Raw genomic sequence first — 22,386 nt, 5'->3', positions numbered from 1 at the left:
AGGCTGTCATCAGGGAGATAATATCTGGATATGCAGGTGGACAGGAGGCAGCAGTAAACTGGCATCTGTCCCCTAATCCCCAGTGGGCACTGCTAGTTCTGCCTCAGGACTCTTCACAAAGGAAGAACCTCAGCTTCAGGGAGGCTGTCATCAGGGAGATAATATCTGGATATGCAGGTGGACAGGAGGCAGCAGTAAACTGGCATCTGTCCCCTAATCCCCAGTGGGCACTGCTAGTTCTGCCTCAGGACTCTTCACAATGGAAGAACCTCAGCTTCGGGGAGGCTGTAATCCGGGAGATAATATCTGGATATGCAGATGGACAGGAGGCAGCAGTAAACTACAGGGAATCTAGTCTACAGGTCTGGAATTCCTCAGGAGTCAGTCTGTACTCTACAAGGCAAAACAAGTGCTAGCCATTATGAGACAAACTCCAATGAGATCAAGGCTAGAGAAAGAAGCATTCTCAGGAGAAAGGGTTCCCAGAGAAGGTGGAGCAGCAGGGGCTGCAGAAGATCCCTCTGCAGGGAGCACCTGCACACTGGCACCAAGCAAAGACATCTGAGTGCATGTTTCTGGGTATGTGTGTGTGCATGCACGTGTACATTAGAATGAGGGTAACATCTGAATGTGTCTACATTGTGAATCCACTAATAATTAAATTATTATACTTTGTAGCTTGCCTTTATATTGATACACTCTTTTTAATTTTGGAAAAATTTCCTCATACATAACACACACTAATGACCCAGCAGTTTGATTTATCAAGAGAGAAATCAAGAAGCATATATTGAATGCTGACTTTGTCCAAGACACTGGGCAAATGGACCAGACATTGAAGATGGAGATAATAGCAGACCCAGTACTTGAATACTTTCATGTTGGCTTGGTTGAAATACTTGATTTAATTTTCAAAAAGACCACATCATTTTGACATAATTCAAGTTGTGTAACAGTTACAGGCTTACTTCACATATTATCTCTGCTATTGAAATGTCCAAAAAAATCATGTTATTATTTTAGTAAGAGAAACAAAAAGTACTGCATACGCTTATGGAAAAACCCTAAACGATGGCCAAGTATTTGCTAATTATTATGGTTAATTGTTTGTATTAAGTAGCATCTCAATGATCTCACAAGTATCCAATAATTTTGCTGAGAAATTAATCTTTACCAGATAGATTCAATCTCCACTTACAAATGTATAGAAAGCCTTCTAAAAGCCTCCTTTTGGGGAGTTAAACATCGAGCACTCATGGACATACAGAATGGCAACAATAGACACTGGGAATTACTGTGGGGAGCAAAGGTTAAAAAACTGTTGGGTACTATGCTTACTGCCTGGGTGATGAGATGAGTTGTACCCCAAACTTCAGCATCATGAAATATACACACGTAACAAACCTGCACATGTACCTCCTGAATCTAAAATAAGAGTTGAAATTATTTTTTTTAATCCAGTAATGGTAAGTAAATAAAAATAAAAATCTTCCTTTTTATGAAAGTTATGTATTATTAAATCAAATAAGAATTCAATTTTATTTTAGAAATCTATAATACTTGCATATTTTAAAAACTTTTCCTTAGAATAAAATAAAACACAGAATCCAAATATACCAATTGAAAAGGAGTTTTAGTGGCCATATATAAGGAAACAGAGGTCGCTGATGGAGAAATGAAGGCCCTCTTTCCCACAAGGCAGGAACTGTATCTTTACAATGATTTTAATGTATTTTATTTCAATAAATCCATTCTAGTCAAAATACATATATGTCTATAGTACACACAGTCAGTGTATACCTTATTAATGAAATCAGTATAAACATCTTCGCAAAAAAACTTATTTACACCCAGAAATTTTATTTCCTATCATCAAATACAGAGCAACCTGAATTTGGAAATTTGATCCAATAATGAATTTCCAAGAATCCATAATCCATGTTCTGTACCCAATTATTAAAATTCAAGTGATAGATAACTACATAATCTTAAGAGAAAAGCAGATTATAAAATCTTATATTGAATCAATTATGTTCAAAAATGTATATAAAATACTCATATATACATACATCTTCTTTATGTTTTCTGCACCTTCTAAATTTCCTGCAATAAATACATAGAGGGCTACATTAAAAAAAAAAAAAAACTATAGAACTATTTTGCAATGAGACATGTAGAGACTTGGGCCATCATCTCAAAGAAAACATGTAAAAGAAAAATCCTTATTCCTTCTTATCCAATCAAAATGCTCACAATTTAAATTCCTAAGGGAATTCCACCACCCTGGAATTGTACTACTTGGTTTCCAGGTATCTACAACTCTCTCTGAAAGCAGGCTTCTTTCAGTTAATGCATTTCCTTCAAGAACGTTAGTTTTCATGTTCAATATACAAGCCATATCAATTTCAAAGGTAAATAATACATCAAACAAGAAAGTACAAGAACTTTATGTCTTAAAAATTAAAAATACTGGATACAATTCCTTGAAGTACGCTTTGCAAAGTTTTCACAGCAAAGTTTAAAATATAACATCCAATGTATTCTATATTGTATAATTTATCCTTTTTCATCATAGCAGTCAACTGAAATGGTTCACTAGCCTCTTAAACTTGGGGTTTTAATCACTTCTTAATTTAAACTGTGTTTCCACTTTCTCCTTATTGATAACGGCAATAAAACCTGAAGTGTTCACACAGTCCATTCAACCAGTCAACACATTTATTGAGCAACCATTACAGGCAATATCTGTTGAAGGAATAAACATAAGTGCTGAGTGTAGAGCAGTGAGCAATCAGACAAGGCAAAACTGCTTAAACAACGATGATAAACTCTACTATAAACTCTGCTACAAACAACTCTACTCAAAAATAGTACTTTTTGGAGTTGAAGAATCAGAGGGAAAAGAAACGTGCAACATCCTAATGCCAAGGTTTTAAAATCCTTGAAAATGGAAATTCTGGCCGGGTGCGGTGGCTCACGCCTGTAATCTCAGCACTTTAGGAGGCCGAGACGGGCGGATCACGAGGTCAGGAGATCGAGACCATCCTGGCTAACACGGTAAAACCCCGTCTCTACTAAAAATACAAAAAATGAGCCGGGCATGGTGGCAGGCACCTGTAGTCCAGCTACTCGGGAGGCTGAGGCAGGAGAATGGCGTGAACCCGGGAGGCGGAGCTTGCAGTGAGCCAAGATCGCGCCATTGCACTCCAGCCTGGGTGACAGAGCGAGACTCCATCTCAAACAAAAGAAAAAAAAAAAAGAAAGGAAATTCTAGTATCAATCTGGAAAATGTATTTATTCTCCACCTTTTGCCAGTGCATTTCACAGCTGCTTCTGAAGCTGTATTCCACTAAAAGATATGCTTGATCATGATCGGATTTTACATCGGATTGGTTTTTCCAAAGGAAACAAATGGTTTACGTTGGATTTTCCAAAGGAAACAAACAGAAAAGATGAGAGAAGAATTTTAAAAAGCATAAGGTTTAGGAAGAAGTATTTAACGTATCCATTCAGCAATTGTTCATTATCTTCCTACTGTGTACAAGACGCTAGGCAGTGCTGGGAATACAGGCAACAGACTAATTTGGAGAAGAAAAATTCCTCATGACAAGTAGACTCTACTCCACCCAGCTTTCTTTTTCATATAACAAATATTTAATGGAAATGATTATTCAATTACTTCTGTATCAATGAATTTTCATTATACATAAATCATTCACTTGTTGAGCTGGCCAAAAACCTGGGGGGAGGACCCAATTTTGAGTGGAGAAAGTGAACTTTTCAACTGCGACACCCATCTCACAGCCTATAAAAGGTTAGCTTCCTGGCTTGCTGGCACAACTTCCTCTCCAGTTGTGGACATTCCCCAGGCTATGGATCTCTCCAACAACACCATGTCACTCTCAGTGCGCACCCCCGGACTGTCCCGGCGGCTCTCCTCCCAGAGTGTGATAGCAGGCAGACCCAGGGGCATGTCTGCTTCCAGTGTTGGAAGTGGCTATGGGGGAAGTGCCTTTGGCTTTGGATCCAGCTATGGGGGAGGCTTTTCTGCTGCTTCCATGTTTGGTTCTAGTTCTGGCTTTGGGGGTGGCTCTGGAAGTTCCATGGCAGGAGGACTGGGTGCTGGTTATGGGAGAGCCCTGGGTGGAAGTGGCTTTGGAGGACTGGGGATGGGATTTGGGGGCAGCCCAGGAGGTGGCTCTCTAGGTATTCTCTCAGGCAATGATGGAGGCCTTCTTTCTGGATCAGAAAAGGAAACTATGCAAAATCTTAATGATAGATTAGCTTCCTACCTGGATAAGGTGCGAGCTCTAGAAGAGGCTAATACTGAGCTAGAAAACAAAATTCGAGAATGGTATGAAACACGAGGAACTGGGACTGGAGATGCTTCACAGAATGATTACAGCAAATATTATCCACTGATTGAAGACCTCAGGAATAAGGTAAGATGATTTCCTTTGGAGGGGCTTTGGGAATTTTTTTCCTTTTTACCATTGCAATGTTTTACAGTGATAATCACCTACAACTTTGATATTTTCCAATTTGGCTGTACTTGCAGCAATTTTCTCATCCCAGGTTGTTTCATTCCATTTCATCATTTACCAAGAAATGATTGTATTTCCATTATCTTTCTGTAGGAAATCTGTATTTCTTTACTTCTCAATATTATTTTATACAGATATTGTCTTAGAAAAATGAAACTGTCTTAAACTCTAAAAACCAGCATTTAACATCACCATTTTTACCTTTGTGTCAACAATATATTTGTATAATACTAGTTTTTTAGGGCTTCATCTCGTGTGTGTACCTCTTTTTTGCCAGATCATTGCAGCCAACATTGGAAATGCCCAGCTCCTCTTGCAGATCGACAATGCGAGACTGGCTGCCGAGGACTTCAGGATGAAGTGAGTGGAAGAAACTGAGGATCACGGCCATGTCCCACCATGTCTTCTGCCCTACTGTCCTGTCTTCACTGATATAAAATCTTCTGAAGTTCACATGCTCCTTATATTTAGTGTTTTGGTAAATTCACATAGGGTGTTCTAGAAAGTAATTAGAATCTAATGCAATTCACATTAAATGTCCTTAAATTATAAGTTGCCTAAACCCAGGGCTATGGATCACTATATTTGTAGTGTGCTATTGACTCATGATGTGACTGACACCGTAATCCTACCAAAGTCCTAAACCTCAATTTTCTTTTTTCTTTTTTTTTTGAGACAGAGTCTCGCTCTGTCACCCAGGCTGGAGTGCAGTGGTGCGATCTCGGCTCACTGCAACCTCTGCCTCCTGGGTTCAAATGATTCTCCTGCCTCAGCCTCCCAAGTAGCTGGGATTACAGGCACCTGCCACCGAGCCCAGCTAATTTTTGTATTTTTAGTAGAGATGGGGTTTCACTATCTTGGCCAGGCTGGTTTCGAACTCGTGACCTTATGATCCATCTGCCTCTAAACCTCAGTTTTCAATGTATCAACCATTGTTTCCTGATGACACATACAATGGAAAGATTAACCATGCACTAATTTTTATATTCCTTCCTCCTTTTCCATGCTCAACTCTCCCAGATATAAGGAAGAAATACTAATTTCCTTTTTGCTTCACAAAATTTCCACACAGGAAGTTGCAATGGCCATGGTCCTGAACCTGTAAAATTTTGGTAACAGCCACTAAAGAAGTATCAGTGTTTTAAGTTAAATCATGAAGAACATTAAGCAAAAAGAGTAACTTATTTTCAACTGCTTTTAGAAATTCCACTTAGAGAGGGCTGCTGCTATTTATAGCCATGGCAGCCAGCAAAGGGAAAATTATTCCCTGGGATGCTGTGGTATTGGGATACATAGCTGGTAGGAAAGTACTGCCTCATTATTTTTTCACTTGTCTTCTCTCCAACTGAACGGTAAACAATGGTGGAAAAAAAGGAAAGAAAAAACACAAAAGCAAAATCCGCATCATACATTGCAATGCTGCCATTATGAAGTAGGTGCACAGATGTAAGCAATAACGAGCCCTGAAGATCAGTGGCCTTGTTCAAATGGCTGTGTTGATTCCCTCAACTGCTTTGCACTTGGTTTTCAGGTATGAGAATGAACTGGCCCTACGCCAGGGCGTCGAGGCTGACATCAATGGCCTGCGCCGGGTGCTGGACGAGCTGACCCTGACCAGGACTGACCTGGAGATGCAGATCGAGAGCCTGAATGAGGAGCTGGCCTACATGAAGAAGAACCATGAGGAAGTGAGTCAGACAGGGCGGCCTCACTCAGCTACTTTTTTTTTTCTCCCAGACCCAAAAATTACAATTTCAAATTTAGAAATCTGGAGTCGGAACAAGTATGGAGAATACATTGTCTCCCTGTTAAAATGGCCATTTGTTTTGGATTTCTGTGGGATGTGTGTGTGGTGTATGTGATGTGCATGTGGTGTGCGTGATGTGTGTGTGGTGGTGGTGGTGATGGTGGATCCTGTTAAGGCTTAACAGATTAGAGGTACTTTCTGATTTTGTCATTTCCATTATAAAGCAATGACAATAAGAATGCTAACTGTCCTAATTCAGTGATTTAAAATAAAAAAAAAAGCTGAGTATTTTAAAAGTTAAGGAACAAAAGTCTACCAATAATATATAATGTTATATGTGTTTGAGAAACTGGTTATACTTAGCATAACACACAGAAAACTCTGACATGTCACGGTGCATATTGGAGGCTAGGCAAGGAAGGGACGCTGGCAATAGGAAGTTTCTACTAGATTTTCAATGATTGTGGCACAAACAGCGTGCAAGCCCAGGTACTGCTGCAGCCCTCTGTTTGGCAGCTGTAGGTGAAAACCCCAGTGAGTGTACACCAGGCCTCCTTTCATGTAAAGGCCATGGCCCCTCAAGAAGCAGAGCCAACTTACCCATTAGGAACAGCAGGCACTGCTCCCAGGGTCTGAGGTAATTTCAGGGACCCATTAATATGTCTTAAGTTCCTCTAAAATCAGAAGAAAAATATGAATTTTTAGGTTAAAAAAGTTTTAAAATATTACATTAATATTTATACCAACAGTCATAAAATAGAATTTTTAAGTGTGTGTGTGTGTGTGTGTGTAGGCAGGGGCCCAGGAGGATAAAAGTATCCAGGGCCCACGAAAGTCACAATGGACCCCTGTGCCCCTCTCTCTCACGTGCTGTCCCCAGGAACTCCAAAGCTTCCGGGTGGGCGGCCCAGGTGAGGTCAGCGTAGAAATGGACGCTGCCCCCGGAGTGGACCTCACCAGGCTCCTCAACGATATGCGGGCGCAGTATGAAACCATCGCTGAGCAGAATCGGAAGGACGCTGAAGCCTGGTTCATTGAAAAGGTAACACAAACAACAAAGGCTTTGATACATTCGCAGAAAGGCCTGCAAGCGAGCTCAGCGCTCGAGTCCCCTGGCTGTCTTTGCTGTTGCAGAGCGGGGAGCTCCGGAAGGAGATTAGCACCAACACCGAGCAGCTTCAGTCCAGCAAGAGCGAGGTCACCGACCTGCGACGCGCCGTTCAGAACCTGGAGATCGAGCTGCAGTCCCAGCTCGCCATGGTACGCTCGTGAGCAAACAGACGCAGCATCCTTTGGACTTCCAAAGAAAATGCTGCATCCAAATTACATTAGCCGTTGACTGCCCTCCTCTTTTCGGTCCCCTCCATCGTTATTTCTATACCATTTCCCTCCCGCGTGCAGAAGAAATCCCTGGAAGACTCGTTGGCCGAAGCCGAGGGCGATTACTGCGCGCAGCTGTCCCAGGTGCAGCAGCTCATCAGCAACCTGGAGGCACAGCTGCTCCAGGTGCGCGCGGATGCAGAGCGCCAGAACGTGGACCACCAGCGCCTGCTGAATGTCAAGGCCCGCCTGGAGCTGGAGATTGAGACCTACCGCCGCCTGCTGGACGGGGAGGCCCAGGGGTGAGCAGACAACGAAGGCTGCAAACACCTTTAGGGGCTGACCAAGAGTGGACAGCAGAAATAGAAGGAATGGGGTTTTAGTTGACAGAAAAGCAAACAAACAAAGTCTAGTAAAGATATGCCTGGGATTTACTAAATGCTCTACACTTTGCAAAGTGTTTTCACCCATTATCTTACTTGGTAATTCATAAAATGCTGCAATGAACAAAGGCACTACTGTCAGAAACAGTTTGTAAATTAGTATTCCTTATACTACAAAAGTCACTCAACTTCTGATATCAAAGACCTGATGATAAGAAGGACACCTAGTAGCCTCTTGAACCACCTACTCTAACAAGCTTTCCAAAAGTGATCAGAGGCTGCACTAGTTGGAAGAACTCAGGCCTACAAATTGGGAAATCGAATTTCTGAGACCAACTCTTCCATTAAAAGCCAGGTTGCTTCACTTTTTGAGGTCATCTCCTTTGTTTTCTTACAGTGATGGTTTGGAGGAAAGTTTATTTGTGACAGACTCCAAATCACAAGCACAGTCAACTGATTCCTCTAAAGGTATGCAGAAACCCTAGAATCACTTAGAATAAGTCAGAATCACATTTATTAATGCAAAACCTGTAAGATCTCATTGAATATTGCATTATTATTAATTTTAATTTAAAGCATATTTATATTCTGAGCCAAGGAAAAACATTTATGCATTCCTGCACAAAATGAGTAGTCTGTACTATATTAAAACTTTTGGGGGCACGGTGGCTCATGCCTGTAATCTCATAGCTTTGGGAAACTAAGGTGGGAGGATCACTTGAGGCCAGGAGTTCGTGACCCACCTGGGCAACAGTGAGACCCCATCTCTACAAAAAACTTAAGAAAAAAATAGCTGGGCATGGTGGTGTATGCCTGTGATCTCGGCTACTTACCCCTTGAGCTCAGGAGTTAGAGGTTATAGTGAGCTATGATCATGCCACTGCATTCCAACCTGGGCAACAGAGCCAGACCCTGTCTCTAAGAAAATTAAAATAAAAATTAAAAAATTGGCAATCCCAGGAGGGAAAAAAACCTACTCTGCTACAAGGTATTATGATCACCATAACCAACTTTGAAATGTTTTCTTAAAAAAATGTTTTCATATGTGTACAAGGCAACACTGAATACATTTCATTTTCATTGGATAAAACACATTTTTAAGAAGTAAAATTTACTTTTGAAAGTTTAATTATATGGATTGTATCAACCAATGCTTAATTTAGAAACCTGCATTAAACAACTAATGCTGGATTAATATTTGAAACACTAACTTTTGCCCCCTTATTCCATTTTTATCTTTAGACCCGACCAAAACCCGAAAAATCAAGACAGTTGTGCAGGAGATGGTGAATGGTGAGGTGGTCTCATCTCAAGTTCAGGAAATTGAAGAACTAATGTAAAATTTCACAAGATCTACCCCATGATTGGTTCCTTAGGAACAAGAAATTTACAAACAGAAATCATTCCTTTCAGAGTAACATGGTGTATTAGTTCAATCTCTATTTTTGTCTGTTCCATTTTCTTTGGATTCCCTATTCACACTGAATCCTTTTTGCCCCTCTGAAACAATATGCAGTCACAAGCCATGTTGGTCACGTTGGTCTTTATAACAAATCAAAATTACCTTATATCTTTCTGGACCTGGAGTAGTCTTTTAATGAACTTTCTTCTGGTAATCTGGAATATTTTTTAATCATAGAGCTTTAATCAAGTAGTATTGTTTTAATAGAATTAATTGTAATAAAAGATGAATGGTAATAATGTGAAATGTATGCCTTCTTGATTCCAACAATAATGTTAAGAGCATAGAGAGAAGTTTTTGAAATACTAATAATAAAATAGAGGCTGGGAGTAATGACTCACACCTATAATCCCAGCATTTTGGGAGACTGAGAGGCAGGATGATTGCTTGAGGCCAGGAGTTCAAGACCAGCCTGGACAACATAAAGAGACCCCTATCTCTACAAAACATTAATAATAATAATAATAATGATAATGTAGATAAAAACTGGGATGAAGATGTCAGGGTTTGAGGATTAAGTTAAAAGAAGATTCTTTTAGAAGTGCTGGCCTTTTTATGTAAACCCATCAAGGTTGTAGCAAAATTATACTGTCTACTACAGCAGTTGAGAGTTGTCCTGTTCATTTTCTAGCACCATCTTTCATGCAGTCAGGAAACGCTGAGCCCTTACAGTGTGCCAGACTGGAGACTCAGTGATGAACATGATATGGTCCTTGCCTTGAGGAGCTCATGGTTGAGGGCAGAGATAAACATCTACCAGGAATGGTGATACAGTGAGATCTGTTGAATAGAAGTTCAAAGGGCTGGGCACCATGGCTCACGCCTGTAACCCCAGTACTTTGGGAGGCTGAGGCAGTGGATCACGCGCTCAAGAGATCAAGACCATCGTCACCAACATGGTGAAACCCCATCTCAACTAAAAATACAAAAATTTGCCAGGTGTAGTGGCAGGTGGCTGCAATCCCAGCTACTCAGGAGGCTGAGGCAGGAGAATCACTTGAACCCAGGAGGCGGAGGTTGCAGTGAGCCGAGATTGCACCACTGCACTCCAGCCTGGTGATAGAGTGAGACTCTGTCTCAAAACAAAAAGGAAAAGACCTTCGAAGGACGCATGGAAGGAGAAGTGAACAATTTTCCAGGAGGGGCAATGAAATGCTACATAAAGAAATCATCCAGGCAGACGAGGGAGAAAGGAAACAGGGCAAATACATGTGAAAAGACAGAGGGTGTGAACAAACATTGTTCTGCTCTCCCTTCTCCTAGCTGGCAGCAGTGAGGCCCAGGGTGGGGTCTCCACTGGGACAGGTCAGACCCACAAGTCAGTAACAGAAATCATGTTCTGCATTAGGGAAAAAGGCAGCCAAAGTCTCAGCCTGAGTAGATCGTGGTTCAACATGCATTGCCAAATTCAAAACCCTAAAGGAAAATGGGCAAAATTTAATGATTAAGAGCCTGGCCTCTAACATCACACTGGGTTCAATTTCTGGCTCTGCTACTTAATAGCAAGTAACTTAACCTCTGTGTTCCTCAGTTTCTTAAAGTGGAAATGATAGCGATGACTGCACCTGGTTCAAGGCATGCGTTTGTGAAGATGAAATGAGGTTGTGTACCTAAAGCACTAGGAACCTGGAAACTACTGGCACCTAGAAAGTACTCAATATTTGTGTCTTATTATTATTTACTATATAGAACCAAAGTGGGATGAAGAAACAAGGAGACATGGTGAATAAGGAGTGTCAAAGGAGCAGAAGGGAGAGGGAGGAATTGTGCTAGACAAGAGGAATTCCAGAGCTGAGTCCAAAAGCCAATGGCTAGTCAGCCAACTTAAGCTGATTTGCTTCAGTATGTAGTTTTTCCTTTTAATATTATTTATATGGCCAGATGCAATGGCTCACGTCTGTAATCCCAACACTTTGGGAGGCCGACATGGGCAGATTGCTTGGGCCTAGGAGTTCAAGACCAGCCTGAACAACATGGCAAAACTCTGTCTCTACAAAAAAAAAAAAAATTAATCGGGTGTGGGGGTGCACACCTGTAGTCCCAGCTACTTGGGGGGCTGAGGTGGGAGGATTACCTGAGCCTAGGGAGGTCAAGAATGCAGTGAGCTGTTATCATGCCACTGCACTCCAGCCTGGGCAACAGAGTAAGACTCTGTCTCAAAAAAAAGAAAAGAAAAAAATATTTTTTTAATGGTTTCAGATCCTCCACTCATCTCACTTTATTATACGCTCAGCTCTCTTTGTCTAGCCCTCACCTTCCAGCATACATCCTAGGGCAACCTTTACCTTTCAGACTCAAAAGGATTATCAAGGCCTCTGAACAAGGTCCATAGCCCCCAAGTAATAAATAAAGGATTCTACTTCCCTGGTGCTCAAAAGTGTCTGCAATAGTTACTGCTTTAAATAACATCTGTTTTCCTTACAACTACATAGGAATGGTGTGAGACCCAAAGGGGAAAGGATTTTGCACAAGTATAAAAGCAGGGGTCATTTATTAGCTAGTACCACAGTTTCTCAGCATTCCCTTCTCTTGGAAATTGTTTTCCACAAAGCTCCCAGAGCCACTACTCCATAAGCAGCTTTTTCTGAGACTTCTGTGACTGAATGTTGTCTCAATCCTCTTGTCTCCTCTCTATACTCCCGCCCCAGGTAACCTCATCTAATCCCTCCACAGCCTCTCCTCCCTGCTCTAATCCCAAGGGTTTTGTTTGTTTGTTTGTTTTTTGTTTGTTTGTTTTTGAGGGAGCCTCACTCTGTTGCCCAGGCTGGATTGCAGTGGCGTGATCTTGTCTCCACCTCCCAGGTTCAAGCGATTCTTCTGCCTCGGCCTCCTGAGTAGCTGGGGCTACAGGCATGCACCACCACACCCACCTGATTTTTGTATTTTTGGTAGAGACAGGGTTTTGCCATGTTGGCCAGGATAGTCTCCATCTCTTGACCTCATGATCCGCCCGCCTCGGCCTCCCAAAGTGCTGGGATTACAGGCGTGAGCCACCACACCTGGCCAATCCCATGGTTTCAAATAACATCTACACATTGGTGACTTGTGGCAGCCTCCAGGTTGGCGCCAGTGATCCCTGCCTCCTGGTCTTCATTCCCTTGTGTAGTTCCCTCCTACAATGAATGAGGAGCAGATTCATCGAAGAAGTGACAGTATATGACCTCCAAAGACAGATCACAGAAGCCTTTCAGTTCTTCCTTGGTTTCCTGGACTATATGTTCTCGGGGAAGTCAGCTACCGGCAAGGTTATATCATGGGGGAAAAAACTATCTGAAAAAAAATTTGTGATTTCACAAAATTTCCCACTAAAGCTCCAATGGCTAGGATTTCACGGCACAGCCAGCAAGACCCAAATAATAGTTCTTTTCTGATACTATCTCGGCCAAAATGTCCTATAAGTCTTCAGTAGGCAAAGGAAGCATTACATTTCTTATTATGTAACTTCACTTTGCCCTGTTCTCACTGACAAGAAATGCAACTAGCACAGCATCTATCAGTCCCTTTGGGCAGCTAGAACAAAATACCTCGGACTGGGTGGCTTAAAAATGAGAGAAACTTATTTCTCACAGTTCTGGAGGCAGCTTCAGTGTCTGATAAGGGCCCACTTTCTGGATCATACACAGCTTCTCGATATATCCTCACATGGCAGAAGGGACAAAGCCATTCCCTGGGGCCTCATTGATAAGGACAATAATCCCCTTGGCCAGGGCTCCACCATCAGGACCTAATCCACTCGAAGACCCCGCCTCCTAATACTGGCACATTGGTGATTAGGTCTCAACATCCAAATATGGGGGGACCAAAACTTTGAGACCATAGCAGCATCCTTATCATGACAGTCTAGCCCTCATTCACTAGGCCACAAGCCCTCATTCAACACAGATGTGAGAGGTCCCTTTGGACTCGGCAAGCCATGAATTGCAGAAGTGGAAGGTCTGTCTTTAAAGAAAAGAACTGCGAAGAAAAAAACTGAATAAAGAATCCTATAGCAAAAGACAAGAGCATTGTTTATGATTATCCTAAAATCGAAAAATTTAGAAATTTACATTTTTACTTTGATATGCGTATGTTGTGTGTATAAGCTAGTGGAAGGTCTGGAAAATACTGTATGTATACTGAACTGTTGTAGTTATCTCTTGGGGATTAGCAAGGGGTTTGAAGAATACCTTTATTAAAATGTTTAACAAACAGCATATATGACTCTGATAATTAGAAAAAAAAAAATGTTATTCTCCCAAGCAAATGGCTTTGCAAATGGGTCACAGCAGGAAGGAACCACCTAGAAAAACAACCATAGGTTGCCAAAGCTTTATTTCTTAGGCTTTGTAAGAGTGCCATCTTCTGGAGTCTCAAGAAACGAACTTTAAAATAAACTAACCCCGGCTGGGCGCGGTGGCTCACGCTTGTAATCCCAGCACTTTGGGAGGCCAAGGCATGCGGATCCCTTGAGGTCAGGAGTTCGAGAGCGGCCTGGCTAACATGGCGAAATCTTATCTCTACTAAAAATACAAAAATTAGCCAGGAGTGGTGGCCCGTGCCTGGAGTCCCAGCTACTCGGGAGGCTGAGGCAGGAGAATAGCTGGAACCCAGGAGGCAGAGGTTGCAGTGAGCCGAGATCACACCACTGCACTCCAGCCTGGGCAACAGAGCAAGACTCCGTCTCAAAAAATAAAATAAAATAAAATAAAATAAAAATACCATAAGCTAACCCTGTGTGTTCAAGCCACTTGAGATGTGTTGATACTAGAAGGTTTACCTTGTAAAACAAGAAAGAAGAAAAAAGCAAACCTTTTAAAATGACTTAGTAAATTAAAATTGTCTTATTTAACTAATAATCAGTTTCCAAAAAGTTCACCAGTAAGGAGGCAGTTCTATAAGGCATAAAGTGAAAAAGAAAGCAATTATTTAGAGTTAAGAAAACCAGCCAATCAATAAGTACTCAGGCTTTAAAAATATACTCAAATATCAAATGAAAATGAAATTCTTATTCATATAGCTGAGTAAATGATTTTTTATGGGGTAGTAAATGTTTCTTAAATCTTGGAAATGAATCCAAGATTGTGCTGAGCTAAAGCCAGACACAAAAGAATACATACTGTGTGATTCCATTTATATGAAACTTTCAGAAAGATAAAATCTCATCTATAGCGACAGAAATAAACTCAGTGGTCACCTGAGCTGAAAGGTGTGGAGGAGTGGGAATTAACTGGTTAACCTGGTAGAGGCACCTGAGAACCTTTGGGACTGATGGAAGCGTTCTGTGTCTTGAATGTGGTGATAGGTCCATTTAGCAAGGTTCTTCAAACTGTACATTTAAAACGAATATATTTCATTGTAAGCAAATCTTAACTCAATAAAGTCAATTTTAAAATAATAATTGAATATTCTTTCTTCAGATGATACTGTCCACAGGCACAGAGAGGCCATGTAGGATCGTCAGAGGTGTACTACAGCAAGCTGGCTCTTAACCGCCGATCAGTAAATATTCAGGAATTTTCCAAGCTCGCTATTAAACCACGGGAAGCTTGAAATTGGCCACGATGGCAGTATTTACACAATGGAACTTGGGTTTTTAAAATGTATTTCCCAGAAAACTGTTTTACAGCAGTACACCAATGAACATAGAGGTTAAAAGCACAGTGCAGAGGTCTGAGTTTGGGTCCCAGCTCTGGCACTTTCTAATGGTTTTATTTACCCCTCTGTTCTTTAGTTCTCTGCTCCCTAAAATCAAGGCAAAAAAATACCCACTTCACACCCTAATTATGAGAATTCTGTGGCTCAATTCGCACTTGGCGTATAGTAAGCACTAAATATTACCTGCTATTATTATGCAAAGAAAAAAAAAACAAAGTCTCTACAACTAAAGAAATTAACTGGTTTAGATATTTCCCCCAGACGTATTTGTTCTTTTTCTTCCCTTCATGCACAATCCTAAACTATTCCAGTTTTGTAAAGAAAATGTGCACTTTTCTCAGCCAACATAGGGGAGGGGGGAATAATATTTATCTTCCCTCTATCACAAGTTGTGAGCATCAAATAAGCCAATTTCTGTGAAGGAGCTTAACAAGCCATAAAGCACTTCGGAACTATAAGACAAGCTTTCTTTAGAGGCGGAGTCACTCTCCGTCACCCAGGCAGTAGTGCAGTCATGCGATCATAGCTCACTGCAGCCTCAAACTTCTGGGCTCAAGAGATCCTCCCACCTCAGACTCCTACCATTTTAGTCAAACGTGAGATGCCTGATGAGAGGTGCAAACCACAGGGCCTGTCTAAAATGCTAATATTAATGTAGCTGCTCAAATTGAAACGGAGGATTCTACAACTAAATACGGAGTATATAAAATAAATTAAGAAAAACCGGAGCGGTGGCTCACTCCTGTAATCCCAGCACTTTGGGAGGCTGAGGTGGGTGAATCACGAGGTCAGGAGTTCAAGGCCAGCCTGGCCAAGATGGTGAAACCCCATCTCTACTAAAAATACAAAAAGTAGCCAGGCGTGGTGGCGGGTGCCTTTCCCAGCTACTCAGGACGCTAAGGCAGAGAATTGTTTGAACCCGGGAGGCAGAGGTTGCAGTGAGCCGAGATCACGCCACTGCATTCCAGCCTGGCGACAGAGCGAGATTCTGTCTCGGAAAAAAAAAAAAGAAAGAAATACCGGGACTGGGCACAGTGGCTCACGCCTGTAATCCCAGCACTTGGAGGCCAAAGCGGGCAGATCACGAGGTCAGAAGATTGAGACCATCCTGGCTAACACGGTGAAACCCTGTCTCTACTAAAAATACAAAAAATTATCTGGCCGTAGGGGCAGACACCTGTAGTCCCAGCTACTCGGGAGGCTGAGGCAGGAGAATGGCCTGAACCCAGGAGGCGGAGCTTGCAGTGAGCTGAGATTGTGCCACTGCACTCCAGCCTGGGTGACAGAGTGAGACTCCGTCTCAAAACAAGCTTAGCATTCTTGGGAATTGTCATGCACAGTTTTAGGGTTTATTTCTTAAATTAGCATAATATAGCAGAATTATAAATAAATGCAACGCTTTACACACATGCAATAAATTGCAAAACTCAGAATAGATATTTTAACTTTATAGACTATAAAAACATGAGCATCAAGATTTTCAGGAAAAAAATTCTGCATACTACTCTTCTTTAGAATTAAATTCATTGTGAATTCTAGTTGCAAAAGATGTCATTGTTGTTTCACTATGTACATATTCTTAATGAAATACAACTCTTCTTCAAAATGATGGAACAAATACGCAATTTAGAAGCAGACCTCTAAATAAACCACACTGATAAAACAGCCCACAGACAGCAGTGGGCTCTAACAGAAGCCATTTCGATGGTATTTCAGGCTTTCTCAGTGAGTCATTATCTTACTCAGAACAAGTTACTCAACTTGAGATGACTCACTTTGTACAAAAAGACAACAATAATATCACATATAACCACATTAGCCTGGCATTTTGAAATCTTTAAAACACCGTAAACACAGGGCGCTATGACCTTGGTTGGTCAGAAGATGGTCATTTTAGTTACTGACTTGCACTTTTCGATCTCCTGAAGTTATATATACACTACTAAGTTTCTGCTAAGTTACTCATTTTGAAATATTTCATTTATTTGTAAGTAACATGGGATTTTAAAGAAATCGCGTAAGGCTGCAATTTCACATTTCAAATAAACAGAGCAACAAGTATAATTTTTTTGACAAGTTGAAGTGTCATTTTTACCTTTATTTTTTATTATTATACTTTACATTCTGAGATACATGTGCAGAACGTGCAGATTTGTAACGTAGGTATACACGTGCCATGGTGGTTTGCTGCACCCATCAACCTGCACCCATCATCTACATTAGGTATTTCTCCTAATGCTATCCCTCCCCCAGCCCCCCACCCCATGACAGGCCCCAGTGTGTGATGCTCCCCTCCCTGTGTCCATGTGTTCTCATTGTTCAACTTCCACTTATGAGTGAGAACGCGTGGTATTTGGTTTTCTCCGCTGGCATATTTGTGGATACAAGTGGGACATCACATATGCATCTATTTGTGTATTCATTCTGTAGCTGTAATAGGTTCATTGCCTGGATGTTCACAGCAGGTCAGTACCCAGAGGCACCAGGTTGCAACAAAGACAGATGTTTAATGGTAAGGCCGCCAAACGAGGAGAAAAGAGAAAAACTCAAATCCGTCTTTCCAAGGACTCTGGGGCTAGGGTTTTTAAGAGTTTTGGAGTGAGCCAAAGCAAAGAGATTGTTGATTAATTGAAGAGTACAGGATGAAGTCACGGGACAGAGAGAGAAAGAAACTGTACTCTCGTGCTCATTTGGTTTGTCTGTGGGAGTCTTTACATTGGTTGGCGTTAGCAGTTCCACAGTAATTCAGGATCCGTTTAAGCAATTCTTAAACAAAAGCCTCATGATTCTAACATTAGAATTTCGATCTACAGGAACAATGGGGATGCAAATGGTCAGTGTCTAAGGTTATGTGATTTCTAGTTACAAGGAAGTGGGTCAAAGTGCAGCCTGATTACAGCTCAATTATAACTACATTTCTGTCCAGAATTCTTAATTCTGTGAGGATGGCTTCAATTCCTTCAACAAACTTTTATTTAGCACCAACTATATGTAAGTCTCTACATAGTCTATTGAAAATAACCTCAGTTTTTATGAACTAAAGGCAAATACATAATAAAGTTTCATACCGTTTTTACATTGGATATTACATTTTACATTGGATAAAAAGTACCTCCCAAGGTGCTTTATGGTGTTTTCACTGGATACCCATTTTAAACAGCTTTATGTGCTGATTCTGGATGATAATTTTAACGTTAAACTTCCCTAGCCTATCTAATATACGACTGAGTAGGCTGATAAATAATAACATAAATGTTTATCATTTAAAAAAAATACAAGTGTATATAATCAGCATCCAATACAGATAATCCTGGAACAAAAATTAGTACTGCAGGATTAGATCCAGGCTAATCAGAATCCGGCAGTGGTGTTATAGGAAAGCACAACAATGAAGTCCTTCTCAGTGTTATTACTCAGAGGCTGGGGGTAAGAAAATGTCCTTCAGGTGATGTGAAGTTAGGAGAATTTTACTCAGTTCCCCTGTGTGACTCTGGAAGGTGTTTTTACAGCTTGCAGAGCTGAAGGAGATAGAACTGAACGCTGGCCAGTGGGAAGACAAGAACTGCTCAAGGGAAAGGAAGGTCTCAGTAGGGAGGAGAACCTGATGAAAGTTTTAGTCATCATTATCATGATTATCTGTCACCTCCAGAGTACACAGGGAACAGTTGCATGACAGAGGAGATAATTTCTGAGGAGCTAAAGGACAATATAATATTATAACACCAAAGACACAAAGCTGAAGTAGCAGGTTACACAATTATCTGTCAATTTGTCCAGAGGGAGACTTTTTAGCTGCATTTTCCAAAGCACTGGCACTCTGAAAACTTAATCATATAAAACTACATTCCCAACATGTAGAATATGTATCATAAAACACTTGCTATACACATATATCCAAACATCTTATATCTTTAGGATAATTTATCTCTGAACTAAAAATCTATTTAGGATCACCACGGATCATTTATGTTTCATTTTGTCAGAAAAAGATCATCAAATAAGAAAGCTTTATTTTGACTGACTTTTACCTTTCAGTCAAATTGAACTTTAACTAAACAATCCAAGAAAAATTATTCCTCTATCAATGTTGGTCTAAAAATCCTTCAGTTGTAGCTTTTTCACTAGGTCAAGCTCCAAGTCTCCTGAATCCCTAGATTTATTCATTCATTCAACAGATACCTATGCATATCCTGGACATATCTGGTATTTTGCCTCCTCATCCAAGCCACTATTCATGTCTCTCACCTAGCTGACCACACACTTCTACCTGCACCCACCTCTCTTCCACTGTCTCCACCAGAGCTGGGGGAATCATTTTGAAAAAGCTGATCCAGTCACTCCACTGCTTAAAACCCTTCAAAGGCTTCCTATTACCCTTGGAATAAAGACCAAAACCCAGCAAGGTATGGCCTGGCCTGGCCCCTTCTACCCTCCTTCAAATTGTGTGCCTTCTCTCCCTCTATCTTCACCAAACCTACTGGCCTTGTTTACTTTATTTTTGTATATATCTAAGATGTACAGTATATGAAGTTTTGATATACATATACTGAGTGACAGCAATACTACAGTCAAGTAAACTCTAACGCCATGCTCCTTCCCACTCTGGCAGCTTCTCACAAACTTTCCCTCTTTAACCTAGAATGAGCCTCCTCCCCCATTTTGGCCTAGATAACAATCATAGTCACCAGTTAGGTCCTAACTCAAATGCCCCTCATTAACCAAGTCAGGTTCTCCTATTCTACCCTCTCATTCTATACTGTAGTTATGCTTCACAGCTCTTAGCACAATTTTTTGTATGAATATTGAAATAATGTCCAGCTCTACCACTGCATTCTCTCTAAGGGCAGGGGCTGTGTCTGTTTTGCCCTCCACTGTAGCCCTGGCATCTAGCACAGTGCATGAAACAGCACATATAGCCTACTGCATAGGAGACAATCAATACTTGTTGAATATATGTGCACAGAATTACGTACAAATGCTAGAATATTCACTCAATAAAAGCTGGAATAATGTCTATATTACTCTGCTGGGATCAAGCGATCTGTCCACCTCAGCCTCCCAAAGTTCTGGGATTACAGGCATGAGCCACTGTGCTGGGCCACCTGTATTACTCTCTAGGTACCATTAAAAGCACTCAATAAACATTGGTTGCACAAACATTGAATGGTGGCAATATATTTCTCCTATTATTCTCTTGAAATAGTCATTGAATTTTTATCCATTAATTTATTAACTCTAAATTTTCCAACACTTATCTCTGGAAAGACTGAACGAACAAACCCTACCTTATTAAGGCACAGCAGCTAAGGAGTGTCCATCACAAAGGAAGCAAAGAGGATGGTTTGCATAGATTCCATTTGAATCTATTTGTTTTGGTTACTCTATTTAAAATATGCTTGCGTCACATGAAATTGAAATCCACTTACTTCCTTCTCCTTAAGTCTTAATAAAGGAATTAGGCTCGCTGTTTGAGACTAAAAAAATCCGTCAAGAAGTTGTTTGCATTTTACTGAGATATTCGTTGAATTCAATTAATATTTCCAGAAAACCCTCAAGATACCTGTCACTCTATGGGGACATAAAATGTTCTTATCTAATATGTACAATCTTTAACTTGACAATTTCACAAGGCATATTGATATAAATCATATTGCTCAATATCTGGTGACTCAGTAGAAAGTGATCTTCAGTTTCAACAGTCTTTTAATTCATGACGCTTTTTCTTAAGGAAAGTAACCTGAGGACTTTTTCCCATACATCTAAAGAGTACTAGAAGTTGCTTTCAAAACATAGAGTAACTTGGTTTCTATGTAGTATTTATAAGAAAAAAAGTATCTGTAGATATTCACTTACAAAGGCAACCTTGGAATCCTCTAATTCATCATTAAAGTGTGCTTTGTATGCAGACAATCGCCTAACTATAGATACAAAACTGAGTTCTCTTAAAACAATTGATGGAGCACTGGATTTGCATGAAAATATTCAGTCTGAAAATGTAATACTCCTGCCAATCTAGATCAAAATAGAACTTGTTCTCCCTTAATAATGAGGTGTTCTATCTAAAAAACACTGTTCTCTCTCCTTGGTGGTCTAGCAGTTAGGAATAAAAATTAAAAATAAATAAGTAAAATACACTTTTCTCTCAATCAAACTAATATTTACTGGTCACTATGGAAGCTAATGGGAGCAGACTAGTCAGGTATGCAAATAACCTTGCCTTGCCAGGTATAAAGTGACCTGCCATAGAAGTTTGGAAAAGGGTGGTAATATAAAGGGCTAGGACATGAGGACCACTCTTTATAGCAGAAAGGCATCTGAGCAGAGCCTTGAGGAGTACATAGAATTTCAATATATGGTATTAAGTGGGAGTGGATTGGCAAGAATAGGACCAAAGAGCGTGTCCCTCTGAAGTGCTTTCCCATAAGACTAAGTAATCATCACATCAGCTAAGAACCCTAACTTCCTTGACCCGGGTAGCCTGCACTTCCTTTTTAGAAGACGAATTTTTGTATCTTATTCCTCCTCAAAGGCTGGGCCAGGTATTACTGGCCATCCAGAAATAAGTCCCCAGTACTTAATGCAGTATCTGGCAGAAAATGTGGGCATGCCAAATACATGTAGGTTGAAATGACGTTTAGAAATATCACATTAGGTTCGTACATTCATATCACATGATTGAAAAATTCAGGTAAATGGATTAGCTAAAATCCAAGGAAAATTATTAATTAAGGCTTTCATTTGGCACAATTTAAAGTAAAAGCCTATGTTGATTGAATTTTTCATTTGGATCTAATTATGCTGTCACATTAGGTATAGCTGGAGTATATGAGTCACCCAAAATTCTATTAATGAAATCTGGAAATAATAATATAACAATGTGTTTTAATCATTTTAATACAGCGAATGAGACACAGAAAAACAAAACCAACAACACTGAAAAGTACCCGCTGATCAATCTTCGTTGGGAACAATGTCCTATTCAGCAGTGGGATAACAGCAACACCTAAGAGTTGAACAACCCAGAAGAAAAAATATGAATCGTCAGGGAAAGTCTGCTTAGAGGGAAATAGAAATCCAAGGTGTATTGCTAGATTTTGTAATAACTAGATGTGGCAATACAGAAATGTGATTTTAATTGGAGAAGGAAGATAATTATAGCTTGCAAGCCAACTAGTTAATATAAGTGACAAACTTTGGCCCCACACCCAAAAAAAGAGGGTGAACCCAAAATGGGAGTTTATCAAGTTTCCATTACAAATGTGTTCAAGACATCTGAGCCACCCTGAAACCAAACCC

The 22,386-nt window shown here is 40.6% G+C and overlaps 1 protein-coding gene and 1 long non-coding RNA gene across 3 annotated transcripts in view; one reads left to right on the top strand and one right to left on the bottom strand.

The window, feature by feature from the left end:
* Window positions 1-3,836: 3,836 nt before the first annotated feature.
* On the top strand, window positions 3,837-9,692 carry KRT12 (keratin 12). The gene is made up of 8 exons (XM_005584154.3): window positions 3,837-4,442; window positions 4,822-4,904; window positions 6,076-6,232; window positions 7,172-7,333; window positions 7,426-7,551; window positions 7,693-7,913; window positions 8,392-8,462; window positions 9,237-9,692. The coding sequence occupies exons 1-8, from the start codon at window positions 3,873-3,875 to the stop codon at window positions 9,332-9,334; spliced, it is 1,488 nt and encodes a 495-aa protein (XP_005584211.1). The 5' UTR covers window positions 3,837-3,872; the 3' UTR covers window positions 9,335-9,692.
* A 6,728-nt stretch (window positions 9,693-16,420) lies between these two features.
* Window positions 16,421-22,386, bottom strand: part of LOC135967702 (uncharacterized) — a 34,566-nt gene continuing 28,600 nt past the window's right edge. For both annotated transcript variants that reach the window (XR_010581878.2, XR_012425812.1), the window contains one exon: window positions 16,421-22,093. This is a non-coding gene — a long non-coding RNA (uncharacterized lncRNA). The remainder of the gene's footprint in view (window positions 22,094-22,386) is intronic.

The sequence above is a fragment of the Macaca fascicularis genome, chromosome 16 (genome assembly GCF_037993035.2).
Source record: "Macaca fascicularis isolate 582-1 chromosome 16, T2T-MFA8v1.1".
Taxonomy (NCBI): domain Eukaryota; kingdom Metazoa; phylum Chordata; class Mammalia; order Primates; family Cercopithecidae; genus Macaca; species Macaca fascicularis.
The sequence above is the reverse complement of the archived record's forward strand: the minus strand, read 5'-3'. Positions and strand labels throughout refer to the sequence as shown.

What these genes read in the sequence shown, in the direction of transcription:
- KRT12 (XM_005584154.3), top strand. Translation starts at nt 3,873, where the DNA reads ATGGATCTCTCCAACAACACCATGTCACTCTCAGTGCGCACCCCCGGA. An exon ending in GCCGAGGACTTCAGGATGAA is followed by an intron (nt 4,905 to 6,075) that starts GTGAGTGGAAGA and finishes CTTGGTTTTCAG; the next exon opens with GTATGAGAATGAACTGGCCC. An exon ending in GTCAACTGATTCCTCTAAAG is followed by an intron (nt 8,463 to 9,236) that starts GTATGCAGAAAC and finishes TTTTATCTTTAG; the next exon opens with ACCCGACCAAAACCCGAAAA.